The 19,928-nt window shown below is 41.7% G+C and overlaps 2 protein-coding genes across 3 annotated transcripts in view; one reads left to right on the top strand and one right to left on the bottom strand.

Annotated features, from left to right (window-relative positions):
- IntS9 (integrator complex subunit 9) lies at positions 1–17,886 on the bottom strand. The gene is made up of 19 exons (XM_075690265.1): positions 17,491–17,886; positions 17,249–17,376; positions 13,535–13,598; positions 13,390–13,452; positions 12,818–12,957; positions 11,587–11,670; positions 11,330–11,450; positions 10,829–10,918; positions 9,290–9,446; positions 8,469–8,649; positions 7,239–7,342; positions 6,962–7,093; positions 6,823–6,878; positions 5,187–5,336; positions 4,577–4,663; positions 4,157–4,255; positions 1,200–1,310; positions 250–306; positions 1–160 (listed from the first exon to the last, which is right to left on the bottom strand). Exons 1-19 carry the CDS (start codon positions 17,497–17,499, stop codon positions 41–43), a joined length of 1,953 nt encoding a protein of 650 aa, XP_075546380.1. The 5' UTR covers positions 17,500–17,886; the 3' UTR covers positions 1–40.
- A 54-nt stretch (positions 17,887–17,940) lies between these two features.
- Fip1 (Factor interacting with poly(A) polymerase 1) overlaps positions 17,941–19,928 on the top strand; it is a 31,613-nt gene continuing 29,625 nt past the window's right edge. For both annotated transcript variants that reach the window (XM_075690267.1, XM_075690266.1), the window contains exon 1: positions 17,941–18,110. In XM_075690267.1, the coding sequence (XP_075546382.1) occupies positions 17,964–18,110 (147 nt within the window). In that variant the 5' untranslated portion in view covers positions 17,941–17,963. The remainder of the gene's footprint in view (positions 18,111–19,928) is intronic.

The raw sequence follows: 19,928 nt of genomic DNA, 5'->3' as shown, positions 1-19,928 counted from the left end.
TAAAGCAATCCCTAACCTTTATTGTTCCTTTCACACATTTTTAAAACTTGTTGAGACATTGCAGCAAGAGGTCTCTGAGCTGGGTTCGAATAGCATAATCACCTTCGCAAAATACATGCGTAGAATGCTCGTCCACTTGAATGATTGTGTCTTCGTTTGGCTGAACAAAGGAAAAAGAAAAACAAAAACAGTATATCAGTTCAGCCGATTAAGTGCAATTACATCATAACTGCAAAACACTCTACTTACCAAATGAACAATCATCCCGGATGCAGTGTTCTCCACCTTAACATCAGTAAATCCGGCCTGGGCAGTTAGAAAAAACATCTATATATATGTACATGAATATAGATATATATAAAAGCTCGGTACAGAGATCTACACTGCTACTAGATGGCCACGCAAACATGCACAATATGAGAGCCCTGAGGCGGCAACTGGGTCTGTATGTAGGATGAAATGGAATCGTTGGTTTCTTGCAAAGCAATCACAGCAAGTGCTGCCATGTTGATTTGAAGTTGCAGCTATGGTGGGAAGGAAATCTGTACAAAGTTTACTTTTCACACAAATACTGTTTCACAATCCTTTCCAGTTGGCCAGTACAAACATGCACTTATTGTGCACTGTGTATTGCATGCCAAGATACTACGAGAAATTTATGCCTGGTGAGATTTTTGAACAGCCAGTATGGTAAATTCTGCTCCTGTAAACCCAATGTCCCAGAGGTGTAGTGTTCACGCTTAATAAGCATGAAGTGAAATGTAACAAGTCAGAGTCGACCAGGGTGGGTCTTCACACTTTCATTTCTCATTGATGTGCATGGAATTGATGTGGTGTAATTCAGGCCACAACACAGGTCATCCTGAAACTGGAGCACAGTCACAAACCACACATGCAGCGGCCGCACAGTGCACTCTAACATACTTGCATAACGTGGGTTTAAATTTATATCCTGCTTGCATTTTATTTTACTGCTCCTGATGAACTTTTGCCGCTAGAATACAGACCACTATGAGTGAGACCACAGCCAATTTCTCACTTTCTTTGGCCTCGGAGCGCTGGGAACACAAACAAGGGGCCCACTACAGGTTTGAGAGTAGAGTTTCATTCATGCCCACTGGGCAGTATGTTTTTGAGAAAGCTTGCACCCGTAGTGCAGTGCCCCCAAACTGCATCACTGCGCTGAACAAACATCTTACCTGTTCTAATTTCCGCGCAAATTCTGTGACATCCAGGCTTCCCCAGGTGTAGATCTTTGGGGGTGTCTGGCCGTTCCACTTCTTGCTTCCACTCGGTTCTTTCTGTAGTGGCTGCAAGAGGTTACCTTTGCCATAACCTTTGCACATGGCTGCTAAGTCACATGGCCGCTACTAGGCTGTCATTGTACAGTAATGACTAAATACATAAGCTAAAGACATCAACCAAACACATTGGTTACTATAACAGAGCCAGCATCCACAAAATTGATGCTGAACTAGAATCCCCCCCCCCCCACTTTAGCCTTTCTACCTTGTGCATGACAGTGAACAAAGGCTGGCTGCTCTTTAAGCGCAAATTATTATTGCTAGTGCATAAACATATGTCGCTCAATTGCATTCATGGTGACGCTGATAAGCTGTGGTTTTCTAACTACCTCATTGTTGTCGTCAATGTAGGGGGCATTGTTGAACTACCTTTGCAATCAACTACACAGCTGATCACATTATTATGTACCACACGCGCACGCACGTACACATACATAGACAGTATATTGTCTTGTATAATGTTTCTGTATAATTTCCTTGATTATAGTCTTGGTGTCACGTGATGGCTACCTTTCGTGGATTTATTCTGATATTTACCACAGATATTTATGCCCTGCAAAAATTTTCACACCTATGACCATTGTTATTTTTTTTCATGATGATTTTCTTCGTCCCCTCGTGACACTATCCCACCAAAGGCCCTTAAGAGGGGACATGGGTTCCAGGAAGAACATTCTTGATATTTACTCTAGATACCTGAAAATTAAAAAAAAATATTCAATCTTGTGTGCTGATTGCAAATATGCAATTAGCTTTTTTCTACGCGAATCCTAGAAACAGTTAAAAAATATTTCAATTATAAGTTTGCAGGCCGAGTCCCAGAAGCTGTACTGCAGCAAGATAGCTGAAATTAAGCAGGTATCTTTCTGGATATCCAAAGAATGCAACTTCGCATTTTAATGTTTTTATCTATACTTTAGAAGAATATTTTAAACTGTTGCCATGTCCTAAAACACTAAATAATAGTGGTTCTATACTTTACAACTCTCTAGCATTCAGACAAAGAAATAAACAAAAATAAGAAGGCAAATTGAATGAGCAGCAGAGAATCTGTAGAGCTCCCAAAATTTGCGACTTACAAAAATAATTTTTTGAAGAAAAATGTGATGAACTGGAAAGAGTGCAAAAATATACATTTTAAGCTAAAAAATCTGGTGGCTTTCTTCTAAAGCAGCATTGAAGGATCATTTCAGACAGGAAAGCAAGCCGGAAAGATGCTTTTTTCAAATGAGACCAAGATGACCGGGATAAGATAAGTGGCTTTGGAATTGCAAACGGCACAAAATGGGCAATTTTCAGTGTTTTCATAGGCGGCGCTGAGCATTTCAATGTACTATAAGTACAGTGTTATTTTTCTTTAATGACATGTCATTTCGAGCCAGTTTTCCGCCAGAAGTTGCATCATGATATGTGTATTAAAAAAATAACAGAAAACGAAAATAGATTTTTTTGTGATCTTGTTTTTTCAAAGAACCATCTCCCCCCTTAGAGTGGCCCTTAACAGCCTTTCTTTAACGCCTCAAGAATGCCTTGTAACCAGTGTCGTGCCTCCTGGGAATATACTGTGAAATAATTTTTCAAAAAGACCTAGTACGAGCATAGATACTACGAGTGCAATATTTACTTTCCTCACTCCCCTTCAGCACCCTTCATTACGGTAGAGTGGGGCGGTTACGCTACCTGGCTTCAATATTGTGCTTCTACTTTCCACGCAAATTGACAGGCGCTGTTGGCTACCCATACTTCCGGTCACCTACGTCTCACTGCACATGGTTTAAGTGTACTAGAATTTAGCACAGCTGTGCAAGTGTAAAACCAAGGTGCCAGTGTGATTTCTGTTCCATTGCTTGGGTCCTCTGATCCGTGGTTTGTAACATTGTCCGTGTGTGGTGCCTTCTTTTCAATTGCCTGTCTACATTGATAGCGTGCATAAGAGCTCACCGATGGATACTGCCTCATCAGCTTGTGCATTTTACACCGAAGGTGCTCAAGCTGCCAGCAGCATCCTCACTTCAAGGTTAATTAGCGAGGGAAGATAACTTCCCTAACCTTGCGGAGGGTGCCCTGCCACTGACCCCGGGAAACAGGGGTCACATTTGGTGCCTTTCACTGAAATTTGGCAACTGCTGCTGCATGAGAATGGCAGAGAAGCGGCAACAGGAGATCTGTGGCTTCAACAACCTTTTCTGTCAACGGGGAAGGTGTTAGCCAGGCACTGCCACTCCATGAGAAGAGCACCTCCCAGGCACGTGCCTTCACTAGATGCGTGAGTAATAAGAGCCTGCCATGGACGCCAACGAGAGAGGGGAGAGCTGAAGAAGCATCCACGGGAGATCGAGCGAGGCATCAAATCGCCAGGATGTAAGTAATTCACAGTGAAATTCAAAACAAAGTTTTTGCTTACTTCAGTCTGTTTAGTTTGCTACAACCACTATACAAAGTAACAGTAGGAAGAAGTGAACTGATCCAAACACCCTTCCTGACTGATGTCAGCTATCGGCCAATAGCAACAGCCTGTGGGAATCCGACATATGACGACACATGACAGCGCCTCCTTCGAAACAGGTGAGCAGAAGGCCTTTGTTTGAAAAGAGGGTGTTTGAGAAAAAGGTGACTTCGTGCTCCACTTGTGAACTCCATGCGCTGCGTATGACTGCAAAATTTGGCTGAGATGTTCCCAGTGGCATATGCTATCTGTGGAATGTGTTTTCTCACCAAGCCCAGGGGGTGGTTCAGAGCCTCTTTAGGGTAAATAAATGAATTACAATGATGAAAACAAGAGACATACAAAAGCAGATCAGCGGGTAGAATCGCATTATCCTACAGCCTCTAAATGAGCAAGGGCAGCTTACCTTGAGCATGCAGCGGTTGTTATTGACGTGAAGTGCGCCAGTAATAGTTGCAATGCCCAGCCCACACTTCACTTCCACGGGCACTACGGACTCAGCCAGCTGGAAGAGTAATGTCACAAGGTCTCTTATATTGGGTTTAGTACTTTGCAAGCAAGCCAATAACAGAAAAATTAACTAAATACTTATGCATCAAGTCAAAGAAAGCACAACTATGCCACTAGTTTATAGAATTCACTGCAAAGTAACCTCTTCATTCATTCATTCGTATTACAATGCAACAAATTTGATAGCCTGAATCTGTTGAATAATTGAAATGCACACACATTGAATAGCATGCAGCTAAAAATATGAGCATAAAACATTAACAAGTTTAAATCAACCATTAAACACGACCTAAATGAAAAAATAAATTCATATCACCTCGGAAGTCATTTCAATTCGCTGGTACCTCCGCTGAACTGGAATGTGAACAATGCTGCCGCGCGTGTAGGTTTGTACCTCACATTCCTGCATAAAATGAAAACGGAGAAAGAAAATAAGGTTATATGAAATTGACAACAGATTAAATTTTGCAGCAATCTGTCACAAATGCTATGAAATGCACTGGCTAGGCAAAAAACTAATGCACAAGTACACTGGTCCTCAGAAAATGCAACATTTACAGCATTCATACTGACTGGTACTGTAGTGATCCGGCTTTGTGATGCCTTCTCTATTTCAGGCTGATTATCAGAAGATTAAGGCATGGCATCGTTGTCACTGATGACAAAGAGAGTAAAGTAGGCACAGCAACTATGAAAATGAGCCAAGAAACAATCTTAAGTAAGAACAGGCTGACAACAGTGTTGCAAAGGAAAGCAACCAGTAACTTCAAAGCTGACATAGCTGATGCCACCAGTTGTCTATTGCGCAGCCTTACGATTCAGCAAAAGCACGAGGGGAGGCACATTGCCATTCAGAACCTACAAATTGGCAAATTAATGGAGGGCCATGGCCCTCCCCACATGCCTATGCCCACATGTGTACGCACCGCTTCAATGACAAGGTCACTGCGGTGCGGCTGCAAGAGCGGTGGCAACGTGTACTGCAGGGGCAGAACAATGTTGGTCGGCTTCAAGTCACGGATGAGCTTGTTGGCCTGTACAAAGCTGAGACTCGTGTCGATGGGGAAGCACAGTGCCTGCACACATATAAAACAACATGTTGAAAGCAAAAATTCCTTCTGTGGAGGCAAAAATAACTAACAAGTTGTCATCAAACCCTGTACTATGAGACCCGCAGATCTGAAATATGCTTGCTATAGCAGGCACCACATGTAGTACATTTAGTAGTCATGCAATAGCCGTGTCCCATTTCAAAAACCCCCTGAAGTCCCAGGATATATATATATATATATATTAAATGACTACCACAGGCACTTGCATCAATGTATACACCAGCAAAGATACAAAGAAATAGACAATGAAGCGAGAGAAAGCATAAGAGAAATTACTTGCTGTATTAGAGGTGTGCGAATAGCAGTTATAAAGACTGAATCAATTGAATATTAATAAAATATAGTGCCAGAATCTCTCTCTCAGAAGTGAATGAAATAGGAATCAAGTAGTGTCACAAGCAAGTTGAATCAAATCGAATAGTTTTCTACTAGTTCGCAAATAATGTCAACCTGACAGGTGCAGTCCTGTTCACTAGTCTGCAGCACTGTGCAGAGATTCCGTACTAAGTGAATTCCACGATCACTCCATTTTGAATAATTCAGCACACACAAGGCATTCGCTGTAGTCGAAACCACAAAAAACTTCTATTAGAGCGGATAATTGAAATAAGAAAATTTTATTAAATAACAAGGGTTTGTTGTATGTGCAGTCAACTTCCATTAATTTGACACCGGTTAATTCAGTCCCAACCTAAGGTATTGGCTGGTTGCATTCCTCTTGGCCCAAAATTTGATTATTTTCATCCAAAAATGGGCCTCCGTTGGATAATTCGAACTTGACCAGTCAGTACGGACGCACCTGATCCCTCCCCTTTAGTGGCAGCGTCTCTCTCAGCAAAGCTTAGGGGACAGAGAATTGCTGAACACATGTTATCTTCCATTGAAAATGGCTCTTTTCAGCCTGTCCTAGGAAGATTCTTAAGCAATAACCATAGCTTACAATGTCTGTTTACAGTATTTATCTGATTCTAACGCGTAACTTTTCCTTTTTCGAAAATTACCTGCGTAGTGCAATCAAACACGAAACCAATACCTCTTCCATGGTGTTTGTATGCTTTACCACATAACAAAGATGTATTGTAATGAAGATAACTTTAGAAAACCGACCGCCATTGTGCAGCACATATTGCTTGCCCCCCAAAAGTTAGATGCGCATTACATTTCTACTTTGTTAGGAGCTTTAATGTCATTTCTATGTTAGTTTTCTACTTTGGACACAGAAAGTGGGTGCACGTTTGGTTCGGGGGCCTGTTAGAATATGGCAAATAATGCCAAATGAACAAGAGGTGTGTTTTGACTTTTTTTTTCTCCATCTTGTTTATTTCGGCCAGCCAGATAATTAGATCAATTTCGTCGGTCCTTCAGGGTCGTATTAACGGAAGCCAACACGCATAATATGCTAATTGAAGCAACAAGCACACAAAAACAATTATAAACAAGCATAACCAACCTTCATTGCCATGGGTTGAAATGGTGCAATTGCTTCTGCCAAGTTGAAGTCGGGTTCTACAATGAGGACACGTCAGAAGAAAATGTTAGTGATTCACTCTTTAGAATGACCTTAGCTCTTCGCGAGTTAGCCGACACACCTGTGAATATGACGACATTATTTGGTGACGGCCCCCAAAGCTCCATGAAGTGAACCACATCACCAAACCGAAGGGAAGGGTGGCCAGCAAACACAATACACGGGGTGTGAAAATCAGCAGTGAATCCTTCAGCTAGGAAAGAAAAATCAAATTGGAAGTGCAGAAGGGGAGCATATACTTCAGCTATGTATACTTCACAGTAGTAATGATATAAAGAAGAAAAAATTGAAAAAGAGAGAACAGAAAAACTTCAGAAGACTACAAGAAAACTACATACCTTTGATGCTGGAAAAAGGTTTTAACCTGCCTCCACGCACCAATTGAGCATGGGGGAAAGGCTCTTCAGGTATATACACTTTTGCCTGCTTGGCCGAGGAAAGCCTAGGTATATGAAAAAAAAAAAAAAATGCTCTGTCAGGAACAACAGGTGCTAAACGTAAATTTGCACCATCATAACATGCACTTCTCTTTAAAAGAAGAAAGAGGAAAAAAAGAAGGACTACACAAAGAAATACAAAGTATGAAACTAAACCTGCACTAGCAAGCACCCCACTGCCACTAGCATAACAAAATGAAACCTATTGCTTTTGAGTACCATTTCAGCACTGCTTACACTCATGGCATGAAGACTGACAAGCTTAGCATACATCACAAGCTACAACACATGCATTTTGGCAGACCTAGTTACACAGGGCCTCATTTTTAGCATGTTTCGTTTGAACAGGTCTAGTTCAGAGGGCCTAGTTTAGTGGGCCTAGGAATATTACAACCTGAGAGCAGTGAGCAAAAATAGTAGCAGCACAGAGACACCATGTTAACAATCATGCTGCTTAAATGCAGAGTGATTCCCACTTATTTAAGACCAGATGAGTGGAAAACTGAAATACATTTTGTCCTTTAATGCTCAAAAGACAGCTGTGAACCAATGGTGCAACTGAAAAGATTGAATCTTGGCAAGCAATTTAATGGGTGAAAGTTACAACACGGTATGCTGCACAGTTTCCCTGGCCATGAAAACCACACGCACAATAGATGTGGAGGGGATGGTAAAATTGTGAGGGCACGGCAATGCTACTCCCCCCCCCCCTTCCTCTGCGGCTGGATTTTGACATTAGCATTTGAATTTAACAATTAAAAGTACCACTTTCACGCTTCGGTAATTCGCGTGAGAAAGACTCTTTGATCGCAACACCAATTGTGAGGCTGTGGATAAACACGGTGGGAAAAGAAGGGCGGGGGGCCGGAGGGGGCGGAGGGGGCGGGGAGGGAGTTTGCAGTACTCTGGGAAGGCAGGTGGGGTTCCTCAAGGTCTCAAAGTCTGGGAACCCCTGCATAACAACATAGGATTAAGGAACTGTCTTGCTGCCCTTCCAATAGAACACTGACACACTTTTATGCCACAGGGGATGGAAACATTTATGTCAGCAAATGGCAGAGAACACAGTTACAATAATAAGCCTCTGTACTGTATTTTGGCGAGCCCCCTCAGACATTGGTGTTTACCTACCATTCGGCAAGTATGGACGAGTATGCAAGCGAATTCTCGGCCACAGGTGACAAGAAGTACATGGGGACATTGACCTGCCCAGTGGTCTCTAGGTGACCAGAGAGGCACTCAAAGAGGTCGTAGGTCACACCTGATGGGTAGCAAGGGATGAGCACATTGCCTCCCATCTTTACAGTCATAGCTGCAAAAGCCCACAAGGATTGTGGTCAGGATACATTTGCATATAACATCACATGGCAGACCATAAATTCAGCTGAAAAGTACACATTAACAACAGTACAAGCCAGCTTACAAAATTGCAGAACATGAAACACAATAAAAATAGCTAACAACCAGACTGCTGCTGTTACAAAATAAATTTTAAGGATAATAGCTAACATCTCTTGCAATTTTTCTAACAGGTATGGAATGAGAATGTTTCAGGATCACAAGAGTGAATTATTTTTATGTCTATTGTTGCAGTCTAATGCTAGTCTAATGCAGTTTTTTTAAAAGTACTTTGCCATACATAAAACAAACATGTTGCATGTTAAACAAATTTTTAGACTACTATGATCTGCAACACTGCACGACACTTGTCACCTGAATGTGTGTACTTTAAGTTCATCGAAGGATCTATACAATGCCCTTTTACCACTAATGGTAAAATGGTAACATGCCTGATGCTACATCTGAGCAGTACTCCCCATGCCTGCTCGCTGCTGTCTACGCAGGGATGGCCTTCCTATTAAGCAACCTTTGCGGCCGTACAACAATCGCATTTTTGCTCACAATTCAAGGAAGATGAAAGTTTGATTGCCTTCATCCGACTGTGTTCTTACCTACTGTGATGCAGAACTCTCCAAGCATGGTGTCTGGGTTGGCCAATGGTGTCTGCGTCAAGCTGGTCAGGATGAGTGCATCAGCATTCCTTAGGGGTCCGTGCTCAATTGGCTTTGGGTGCGTAGTCAATGTTGATGAACCCGACATGTACACAATCTGCATCAAGATAAGACGGACTTGTAAGGCCAACTATTCTTTCAATTTTGCAGGCCAGAACAGAAAGGAAACCATAAAAAGAAACACAGAATGCCATATCTCTCGTGACCTGGGCCACTGACCACCACGAGAGTATGCAGAATAGCCGCAAAAAGCCTTCCTTCCTCCGTGATGTACTAGAGCGGTGCCTCTTATGTGAATTTGTCTTTAAAGCAAGAGCCTTTGCTTCTCTTGCCACCCAAGCCACCCAAGAACATGCGCGTGTATAGCGACAGTTGTTGCCAGAAGCTGACTGTGAATAAATCTCTCCCCTATCTGCAATACAATTGAGTCTCTTGTAGTGCAATACTTGCTTCTGTACTAAGGTTGAACACACATGCATCATGCACCAGCTTAGATACACGGACAACTGACATGGCACTGCTGACTGCTAAGAACTGCGGTGGTCTGTACTCCTATGCTTAGTGCAGAGAGACTGCAGGTACAAGGGCAGATCTACACATTACGTAACTGCTGTCTGGAATAAGGAGAAGTTGAGAAATAGTGAAGGTTAAAGGCAAAGAAGAAGTTAATGTTGGTTATTTGGCATATGTTGGCAAACTTACTCATCCATCAACTAACTCAGAGCCATTCGTGAGCATAGGTTGACATACCCACTCATGAGTATAATGATTCGTGGTTGCTTTACACTTACCTCAAAGGCGTGAGATGGGGTGTTAGTGAGTGGACATGAGTATGAACAGGAGTGAGCACCAGTGAGTTTGAATGGATGCAACTCTGAAGAGTGAGTGAGTGCCAATTAATGTGAGTACTAACTAAAGTCAATGACATGAGTGCATACGTGAGTGGGAGTAGATGCGAGTGTGAGTGGTTGCTGGTAAGTTTGAATGGAAATGACTATGAATGCAAGTAAGTGTTGGTGAGCATTATTTGTTTTGAACACATATATACATTTAGCAGGAAAGGCGTGAGTAGGAACGCGAGTGTGTGCCGAGAAGTGCAAGTGCCCATGAGTGTTCGCTTAGTGGGCCAACCTGAGTTCACAAGTGAGTGAGCCCTAGCGAATCCAAGCAGGCGAGTTTCAGTCGGCAGAAGTAAGATTGAATTGTTGAGGTATAGGTAGGACTGTACAGTAAGACTGAAAGTGCGAGTCCGAATCAATTTAAATCGAAGCGGACGCGAGGCTGAGGTACTATGGCAGGTTCTGATTTATGGTGGGTTTGAGCGCGAGTGAGCCTGGCCGAGTCTAATTTTGGTGAGTCTGAGCGAGCTCCGATTAAACTATCATTCTAATTCTATCAGTGCTAACCACCATGCCTCAGAGGGAAGGGCACCTTTTAATAGCAAAAAAAAAAAAACCTGATCTTCAGAAAGGTTCCTACCTTTTCATGATCAGCTGTGACAATCCAGTTGCAGCTACCCAAGCAATAACCGGAGCTGACTGCAGACACTTGAACCATTCCAAATACATCCTGAAAGCAAAACAAACAGTATGCACACTGATCACACATTTAGGACAACAGCTTTTAAAAAAATGGCACTTGTGGGATTTCTCACCCCATGACAACACATCGAAGCACAAAACAATTTTGAATAAAAAATGGTGATTTGGTTGAGTAATGTGAAGATATAAGAACAGTGTGCATAGGAAGGCAGTGAAGACTGAAGATTGGTAGAAAAGAAAACAGGGTTGGTCCGGGGTAGAGTGGCAAGACGCACCTGAGAATGACTGCAAAGCAAAGAAGCTGAGGAAGTGATGAGTAAATGTCGATGCCAAGGGATGAAGAATGATGGTAACACCAGAAACAGCTAATCAAACAATTACGACTTTAAAGCTGATAGATTAGACTTTCATCCAATGTGGGAAAAAAAAAGGTTCTCACCACTTTCTCGGCAAACCCAACCACCTTGACTTTGGAAAGGCTGCTGTTCACATCTTGCATGCTGTACAACTGTCGCCAAGACCTCGGTTTTCCCAAGTCAAGTGATGGGAGCTGCAGGAACCTGACCATAGAGAAAGAAGAATGCTGTCATCAAAACTTATTTTAAAGAAATAATAACGCCTCACCTGCTCAGTCTAGTTTGCTTACAATTTATCTATCCTGCAAAAAGGAGAGGAAGGGAAAACCCACAAACTTACTTTAGAGCCTGGTGCTTCCATTTGGTTGCAGTTCTTGGCTTGGGAGTTCTTTCTATGTAGGTGACAAGCTCTTCCATGAACTGCCTGGAAGCATAAACAATATATGTGACAGAAGAGACTGGTGGCAGTTTAATTTATATACATGTAGACTTGGTGGCCACGTACAATTAACACATAGAGCCCTAGCACTTTTGAGCAAACTCAACACTGCCTCACTGAATGTTAACGGCTTACATACGGCACACTGCCCTGTTCAGAAAAGGCAGCACCATGTGGTGACAACTCTGCTTGCGCTATCGCTTAGTGTTGGAACTGTCAACAGCAAACCTGTGAACCCTGTAACAAGTTCTCCACTATAGAAATTAAAGCAGAAGCAGAGTCTTCCAGATCATTATTAACAATAAAATTTTACTATAGTATTTATACCCTGTTGCTATCTTTTCTCACTTTTGTTTTACTTGTAAACCATTCCTTAACCTCCCACGAGGGCCTTTTGTAATAATAATAATAATGATGATGATGATGATGATGATAATAATAATAATAATAATAATAATAATAATAATAATAATAATAATAATAATAATAATAATAATAATAAAGAAAAAAAGAAGAAAAAAAACCGTGATGGATGAGTGTTGACTACAGGCCACACACCAGAATGGGTTTTCTTTTGCCGAGTTTCAGCTTTGAGTAGGGAGTTTCTGACTAAATGTCTTCAACTATCACTGAATGAGAGGCAGCAAGCGTCATTTGTTGGATTAGAGCAGGAACAGAGGAGAAAGAGTGATGCAAGACTCCTGGCTGCAGAAGTATCACACAGATAGTGAATGCAATGTGCACCTCTGTTTCACATCCGATGTGAACTGTCTGCACAAGTTGCACACGAAGTCATTAGTGGCCTGGATGCTATTATGGTGCGCTTCGCATCTTTAGATGAAAAATAACATTTCCTCTTGTTATTTTTATGACACAACATTAAATGATTAACAGAATTAAACAGTAAAGCTCAATGTGACAGCCCGTGTTCTTTAGGGTTAGGGCATCTTTTTATCTTAACTGATGTTTCCTATTAACAAGACCCTAAAGCACTTGGTCTGCTGGGTGGTCTGTGAGTAGAAAAACTGCTGCGTGACCTTTTGTTACTCCTTACAAACAATGCATCCTGAAAATTGACCATCGAGTTTGTAGCTAAACATCGAATTGTGTGCCATGCGATCCCTTCTCCTACCTTCCGATAAGGAGGGTTGGCTCAGTCATGTAGACGGTTCCCTTGAAGCCTGTCCTTTCCGTGACATAAGGTAATGCCAACATGGACTGGTAGTTGGAAATGAGGATGACATCGATATCGGCAAAGTCAACGAGACCAGTCTGCAATAAAAGTGAAGAAAAATAATCTTGAAAATGACGCTAAAACAAAAATGCATACTTGATCTGTCATGACCATTAGACCTACTACCTCTTTTCTTTTAGGCATGAGCTGTCACTATTATCTGTTTTTCATAATGATATAGTAAATCTGAAATTCAGATGTAGGCTTTTGCAAGGCATATTTTTATATTTCAATACAGGGATTGGAGCAGTTGTTGCAGGTAGTAAAACTGACATGCCTTCAACTTGCGAGAAAGAAATACATTGCCCGAAAACAAAGCTCAAATAAAAGTTTAAAGAAGATTCCTGCAGACGAGGCAAATGAATACATGTACATCAAAAGCTAGAATGGTGGGCCCTTAGAATGGCAGAGTTTGCAGACTGAAATTTAGAGCCTCTCTACAACCTTCATCTAATATGTTGTGTTCTCACCTCTGGAAGGCAGAATTCCGGGGCACTGTCAACAAACACACGTCCATTTGCCTCCTTGAACTCCTGCACAAATGATACTCGTTACTTGAGAGTTTGACACACAGCAGACCGAAGACATTAGGCTGATGAAAATGTTCAACCTTACCCCTTCTAACTGTGCATCACCAGCATCTCTTGGAATCCACAGGGGTAAGTTTGAGAGCCGTGTGCTGAAATTGACCGAAGGAACTCGTTTGTTGAAGGACATACTCAGACCCTGCCAACTTTTTAATTTGGAAATTAACATAGTCAAAGCCAGAAAACACTACACCTTGCTGAAAAAATTCTAAAAAATGGTTTCATTACTCAAGATGGTGACCACTAATTAAGAAAAATGGCTTTCTTTCTTCCATCTGAATGTTGTGAGCTGGCACTCTGCTTAGCTGCAGTCAGAATAATCTGTGCCAATGACAAATAAACATATTCATGAAGTTTATTTAGGAATTATTCATGCAGCAGTGACTTAAATTTTAGTTTCTGTTATGCATTAGTTCTCTATAGTGGGTGGCAATGCAGCAGGTAGATCCAAATAATCGAGTGGGTCCAGAAAATCAAGAGCACCGAATTCACAAAAAAAATTACATTAGAACTTCCTGTAAAAGCAAATGCCACTCAATCGTAGTAAACAGATATTAATGGATTAAGCTGGCCAATGGCGAGGTGTACTTACAAGTGAAAAGCTTTGCAAGTTCGACCGAAAGGTTAAAAATCAGTTGGAGACTATATATCTGTATTTCTCTTGAAATCAATTTTGCCATAAAGGAGACGGAAATGAAAGAAAATAGTAAGATTATTGGTGTCGCTCCTACAATCGTACACAAGTTTCAAAAATGTGAAATATAACGATGAAATCATAGAAATTGGCCGGTATGCAGACTGAATTTGTTGCAGCAGAAAAGTGACTTTTAAATTTTCCGATGTGAAAGAAAAACATTATCATTCATTTTGCCCTAATAGAGATATGTTGCACTTGTAAGGGGAAAAAATAGTATGGCGATGCAAGTTCAATGTGCTCTTTCACTGAATACTAAGGACATTTTACTGATTCTTAGCAACTCCCTCTGTCCAGCAGCAGAATGAAAATTTTGTAACAAGAAATAAGTGGTCCATTGCAGTACAAAATGCCAGTTTATGTTTTATATGTGTGGTCCATGTGATGGGGTTTCACTTGTGACGCTAACTGACCAAGGATATTACACAATTCTTACAAGCATGTATGGCACCAATTATACTTGCCTGGAGCACACAAGGGAAATTTCGGCATGTGTAGCAGCTACATTTATGGGGCCTTGATAAAGTTGAGGGGGGAAAAAAGGTTAAAAAAAAGAAACAAAAGAAAAAAAAATGCCTACGTGGTAAAGCGTGCCCTGCGATTTGCACTTCAAACCCAAAGACAGCTCGAGACATAATGGCTTTTATAGATTGTTCTTATTACCGACTGGTATGTTACAAACATAAAAAACCCAATGTTTAAAATGACACTAAAGAATAATTAGGTGTGCATTAGTAAATTACCCTTGTTCAATGCTGAGAAGACCACTGCCACTGTGAGAAGAGGCTTGGTAAGCCAAAGAAGAGGAAAGAACGAAAGACAGGTGACCGCCCTGCAGTTCCTGCACCGATTCGTGGTGATGTCATAGATCTTGGTGGCACCTGCTCGTGTTTAGTTAATCCTTTGTTGGCAAAGACTGATTGCACTGTATTTTATAAGAGCCAAAGATAGAATTCCGAAAATTTCAAGAACTTCCACTGAGCGATGATGACCCAAACATTAAATGAATAGTTTGAAATCCATGACGTCATACTGACATGCTGGTGCTAGGTCTTGGTGTGAAATTAAAAGAAAAAATGAAACTTTGACTACCATTCTCTCCAAATAATCAAATTCTCACTTCGAAATTAACAAAGGTAAGGTTTTCCAAGTGTACTTTATCAGTCTAAACTGACTTTGTCTTTTTTAATTGTCCCTTTAAATATTATGGTCGGATGCTGAAAGCAGTAGCTCCTTGTACGTGAAGAGAGTAACAGTCTCCTAATGTTGCCATAGAAAATGCCGTACATGTCCTCAACGTATTGGAGCCACTTATTGCTGCTCTTTACATAATTTAAAGACCTTTCTTGGCATCTTTGCTGCTCATGCAGGAGAAGCCCACATACAAGCTTCACTGCACATTTTTGTGAAGCTTTCATTCGATTTGTGACTCCAGCCATGCTCTAGAAGGATGACTTCTGGTTGACTTTTCTGGACTTTGTTGATAACTATGATGTTGACAACTATGAGGATGCTTAACTTGCCTTCATCATTGTGCATCCTCCTTCTATGTCATCATCACCTCTCATATCCAGCCTTTACGTCTCCGTTTCCCCCTCCTCTTGTGCAGAGTAGCAGGCCAGAGCACACAAGCTCAGGCTGACCTCTCTGGCTTCCTTCAAATAAATTCTCTCTCTTCCTTGCTTAGGTACAGAGATGGAAGTGTAACATTGTGTGGTCGGTTGGCAATTGACGCTGCGTCCTGAATATTTATGGAAACTTGCGGTATGCAAGATATAACACTTCACGGGTGCTTTTCATCATATGTGATGACAGAACAGTTTATATCAAATTAGTGCCAATTTTTATGAAAGATGACAGCAAGAATATCCTTAACGGCCAACTGCAACGAATGTTTGGGCCATGTAAGAAGCCTAGTTTAAGATAGTGCATATATAGATTAGCCCTGGTGCATAATTTGATGTTTGAAATACGAGTGGAAGCACCAAAAAAAGCTAGCAAAAATATCTGCTGTTCATACCAAAACACAAAATATTGGTGCCGCCATTACTGCTCGCCGAAGTGACATGTGACCTAGGACATGCGGCTTCTTGGCATGACCTCTAATATAAGCTCAGACCACACACATGTATGCCTGCTATTGATAGTGCTTAAAAAATGCACAATTTAGATTGTGCATTTTGCCCCCTCCTTTTTTTTTTTTTCAGTTGTTGAAAACTCACCTCTACTAGTTTCATTTTCTGGAAAGACAAAGCAATCACTGTTTACTTATTTTTGTCCTCTCTGCTGCTGCTTTATATATTGTCATTTTACGTAAGCCAAAAGCCTGAGAATCACCTGCTACCACCACTAACTAAGCACCTAAAGCAAACCTCATGCTCTCAAATATAGGCAATGTTTTGTAACACACTTGGTGTCGCACTTGCACTCAACATTTGGACGTAAGCTGGCAACAAACGAAGGCTGAACAAAGGGAAGAAAGCATGTCCAGTGACCCTTTGGTCAGTCTTTGCCTCTGTGGTGCTGCCAAAAATGATGGTTTGTCAACAGTACAGAGTCTACATGGCGTACAACCAAAACTATGTTACTGAGCTGTGGAGCAAGGCTCTCATATGGTACTCTTCATGCTTCAAAATTTCTGGATGGTCACAATTTCTGTGCGCATGGCGTGCAAGAACCCGACTACACATTCTGGCGTCGGCTTCAGTCACACATGGTGTGGCCCGTATCTTTTTGACAAAGCTATGTGAGCCCACATTTGGCTTGCTCATAAGCAGGCAAACTATGTTCAACAAGTTCAAGTACAACATTGATGTAGAAAGTCACTGATTGCAAATGCAGGCGATATGAACGAAATGTGAACGGCAAAGACATGCCTGAATCTCATCTGAAATTATGGTATTGCTGGTTTCAAGCAAAGAATGCGATGACAGGTTGAATAATGAGTCACTGTATGTGGTCTCCACAAACGGTTGTGAAACTTTTCCTGTAAGAGTATTTGATAGGATGAAGAACGCTGGGACAGAAATCAGGCAGAGCATTTAACACCTGAGGACAAGTGGTAGAGGCAGGAATCCAAGGACGGACGTTGCATCCAGACCACAGTCGAACATGATGAGAGTGTTCTTGAACTTCAGTACGCTGCATGGCTTGTTTGGGTTGCTGCTCAAACAGAACTGAAAATAATAATAACAATAATGAAAAAAATCAGTAAGACTGTCAGTGGGCGGGGGAAAGGATGCGGATGTCGAGTGTTTACGCATGAACCAGTAAAAATAAGCCATACTTACGAGTTTCATCGTGAAGCACACGAGGCGAAACTAATCAAATGAGAACGATATCACGCAACAACTGCATAGGAGGAAGTGCCTTTAGGAAGTCTATTCTTGAAACGTTTTGGAGCGTATTGATCATATAACTGTGTGATAATTCTCAAACTCATGCTGAGCGTAAACAAACAAGCTCACGCATTCATTCAGAACTGCTGTGGATTCAATCGTCAATAAAGATAAAACTGCAACAGACACCGTTGGTCGGCAGCAACTAAAGCAAAACTAGAATACAATACGAAGAAGTAATACATAGTTTTCAGTATGACAGACGTTATAACGCCAACTTCGCGCGTTGCGCCATAGAATAAAGAACCAACTGGTTGCGCGTTGGCTGGCGGCGTCGGCTGGCTGCGTCGGCACGTGCGCAAGCCAACCGGTTTGACCAATCCATCGCGATCCACATCCAATCCGATACTCCTTGTTTGAGCAAAATGGCGTCTGCCGCAGAAGACGATGATGCTTGGTTGTATGGTGATAACGACAAAACGGACGCTGGTGCATCGAATGAAAGAAGCAGTGATTCGAAGTTACAGGTGGATGAGTCAGCACTTTTGCAAAATAAAGATGAATCGCAACAGGTACGGAAAACCTTTAGCTTCCGTCATCCAACTTGTGTGCCACGACCGCGCATGGGCCGGCTAGCACTAGGCTGCGCGTTTAGCAAAAGCGCAGCACAAAAAAAGATTTCGGCTGGCAGTTTTTTCGAACTATGATCTGAATCAGATGGCACGTGCTGAAAGATGCCAGTACGGTGGTCGCAGTGTGCTTATATGAGACATCTCTTGAAGCTGCAAATGAACGCAACTGGTTTGAGTTGGAAGTAAGGAAAGCTTCAGTGCTTCAAAAAAAAGATTGGCTAGCTGTAAGTTAAGCGGCTTGCTAAGTATGCGTGGCTGCAACGTTGTAGGCCAGAATAAGTATTTACGAAGTAGTAGCGTGCTGCACCACTACGCAGCGTTTTTCTTTGCATGGAAATGCAAAGCAATGTGCAGGAGGTATGCTCTTGTGTGACTCGCAATGTGTTGAACACGGCCGAAACTATCCAGATTTCTGTCGTCCATTTCCGAAAACAAATAGGAGCTCTGAGCAGCTCGCATCACGAAAAGGTGTCATCGATGACGCTTCTTACTTCCAGTTACGATCAGGAACAATGCGCATCGAACGGACTATGCTTCCAGCTCGCTACAGGAGCAACATTGTGGTCGGGACTAGTGTGAACCTTACTTGTATTACGTGTCTTTCAGTGTGGCACCGTAATCTGTGGTTCGCTGTTTGCGTTCTGCTGCTGGGCGCAAGGTCTCGGGCTCGATCCCTGACCGTGGCAACCGCATTCCGACAGGGATGGAATGCGAAACATCTCGTGTATCGATTCTTTCTTTTTTTTTTTTTTTGGCGCATGGCAAAGAGCCCCAGCTGGTCAAAATCGATTCGAAGCCCCATATGGTTGTGCCTCTCATAACCCCTGTTTTTCTTTGGAATGCCATCGATAATTCACCGTTTTTCTTGTTATTGGAGCTGTGTTTCACTTTAAGCAATTCAAAATCATATTGAGTTTTTTAACGTCTCAAGGCAACACACAGACTATTCCAGACTCCTTAATGAGGGGCTGCTTATTAATTTAGGCTACCTTGCATTCCTTAATATTCACCTAAATCTAAGTACAAAGGCTTTGCTTTTTTTACATTCCCCCCACCCATGGGAATGATGATGCCAGAACTTGAACATGCGACCTCATGCACAACAGCAGACAGCCATAGCCACTGCGACGGGGGTTCAGACGTTCACCTATTCGATTCCTCAACTTAATACATAATACAGTTTACATAGTTACATGCAGTTTGCTTAAACGTTTCAAACACCACTTTATCCCCTTGATTGAAAAACTTGCTTTCACCCCATTTATTGCATCTTCAGAATCATAGAAAATGTACAGCTGCAGAAAAGTTTAACAATTTTCAACTGTTTAGTGAGTATTGTAATGTTTACAGAATGTAGACTCCATGCGAAAACTCGCTACAGCAATACCAAATACAAAAAGATAAACTATTTAGTGTTTTTAAAAGCACTTACACAACCAATTGAAAATTATGCCTGGTGCATGACATTGTGAATAACATTGAAAGAAGTGAGCCCACTACATACAACACACTGACCTGGAGTAAAAGGACCCAACCATCTACCTTCCCACTCATATTGCTAAAACATTTTCTACGTACTATTCAAAATTGCAGCACAGTTCTAAGTGTTTCAAGACGTATGTGACACATTTTACATATCATTACTTTCGTTTTTTTTTTTCTGTTGATGCACTATGTTGTTGTACAGCGTCTGAAAGGGTCAATACACTTGCGAGGCCCCAGTTAGAATATGCAAGCATAGCTTGTGATCTGTACTTA

Source organism: Dermacentor variabilis, chromosome 4, assembly GCF_050947875.1.
Source record: "Dermacentor variabilis isolate Ectoservices chromosome 4, ASM5094787v1, whole genome shotgun sequence".
Classification (NCBI taxonomy): domain Eukaryota; kingdom Metazoa; phylum Arthropoda; class Arachnida; order Ixodida; family Ixodidae; genus Dermacentor; species Dermacentor variabilis.
Note: the sequence above shows the minus strand (reverse complement) of the source record. Positions and strands in the feature narration are given on the sequence as shown.

Excerpts from the sequence above, each read along its gene's own strand:
- IntS9 (XM_075690265.1), bottom strand. Across the intron at positions 13,453-13,534 it reads GTGATGCACAGTTAGAAGGG|GAGTTCAAGGAGGCAAATGG; the intron begins GTAAGGTTGAAC and ends TCATTTGTGCAG. Across the intron at positions 12,958-13,389 it reads CGGAATTCTGCCTTCCAGAG|ACTGGTCTCGTTGACTTTGC; the intron begins GTGAGAACACAA and ends CTTTTATTGCAG.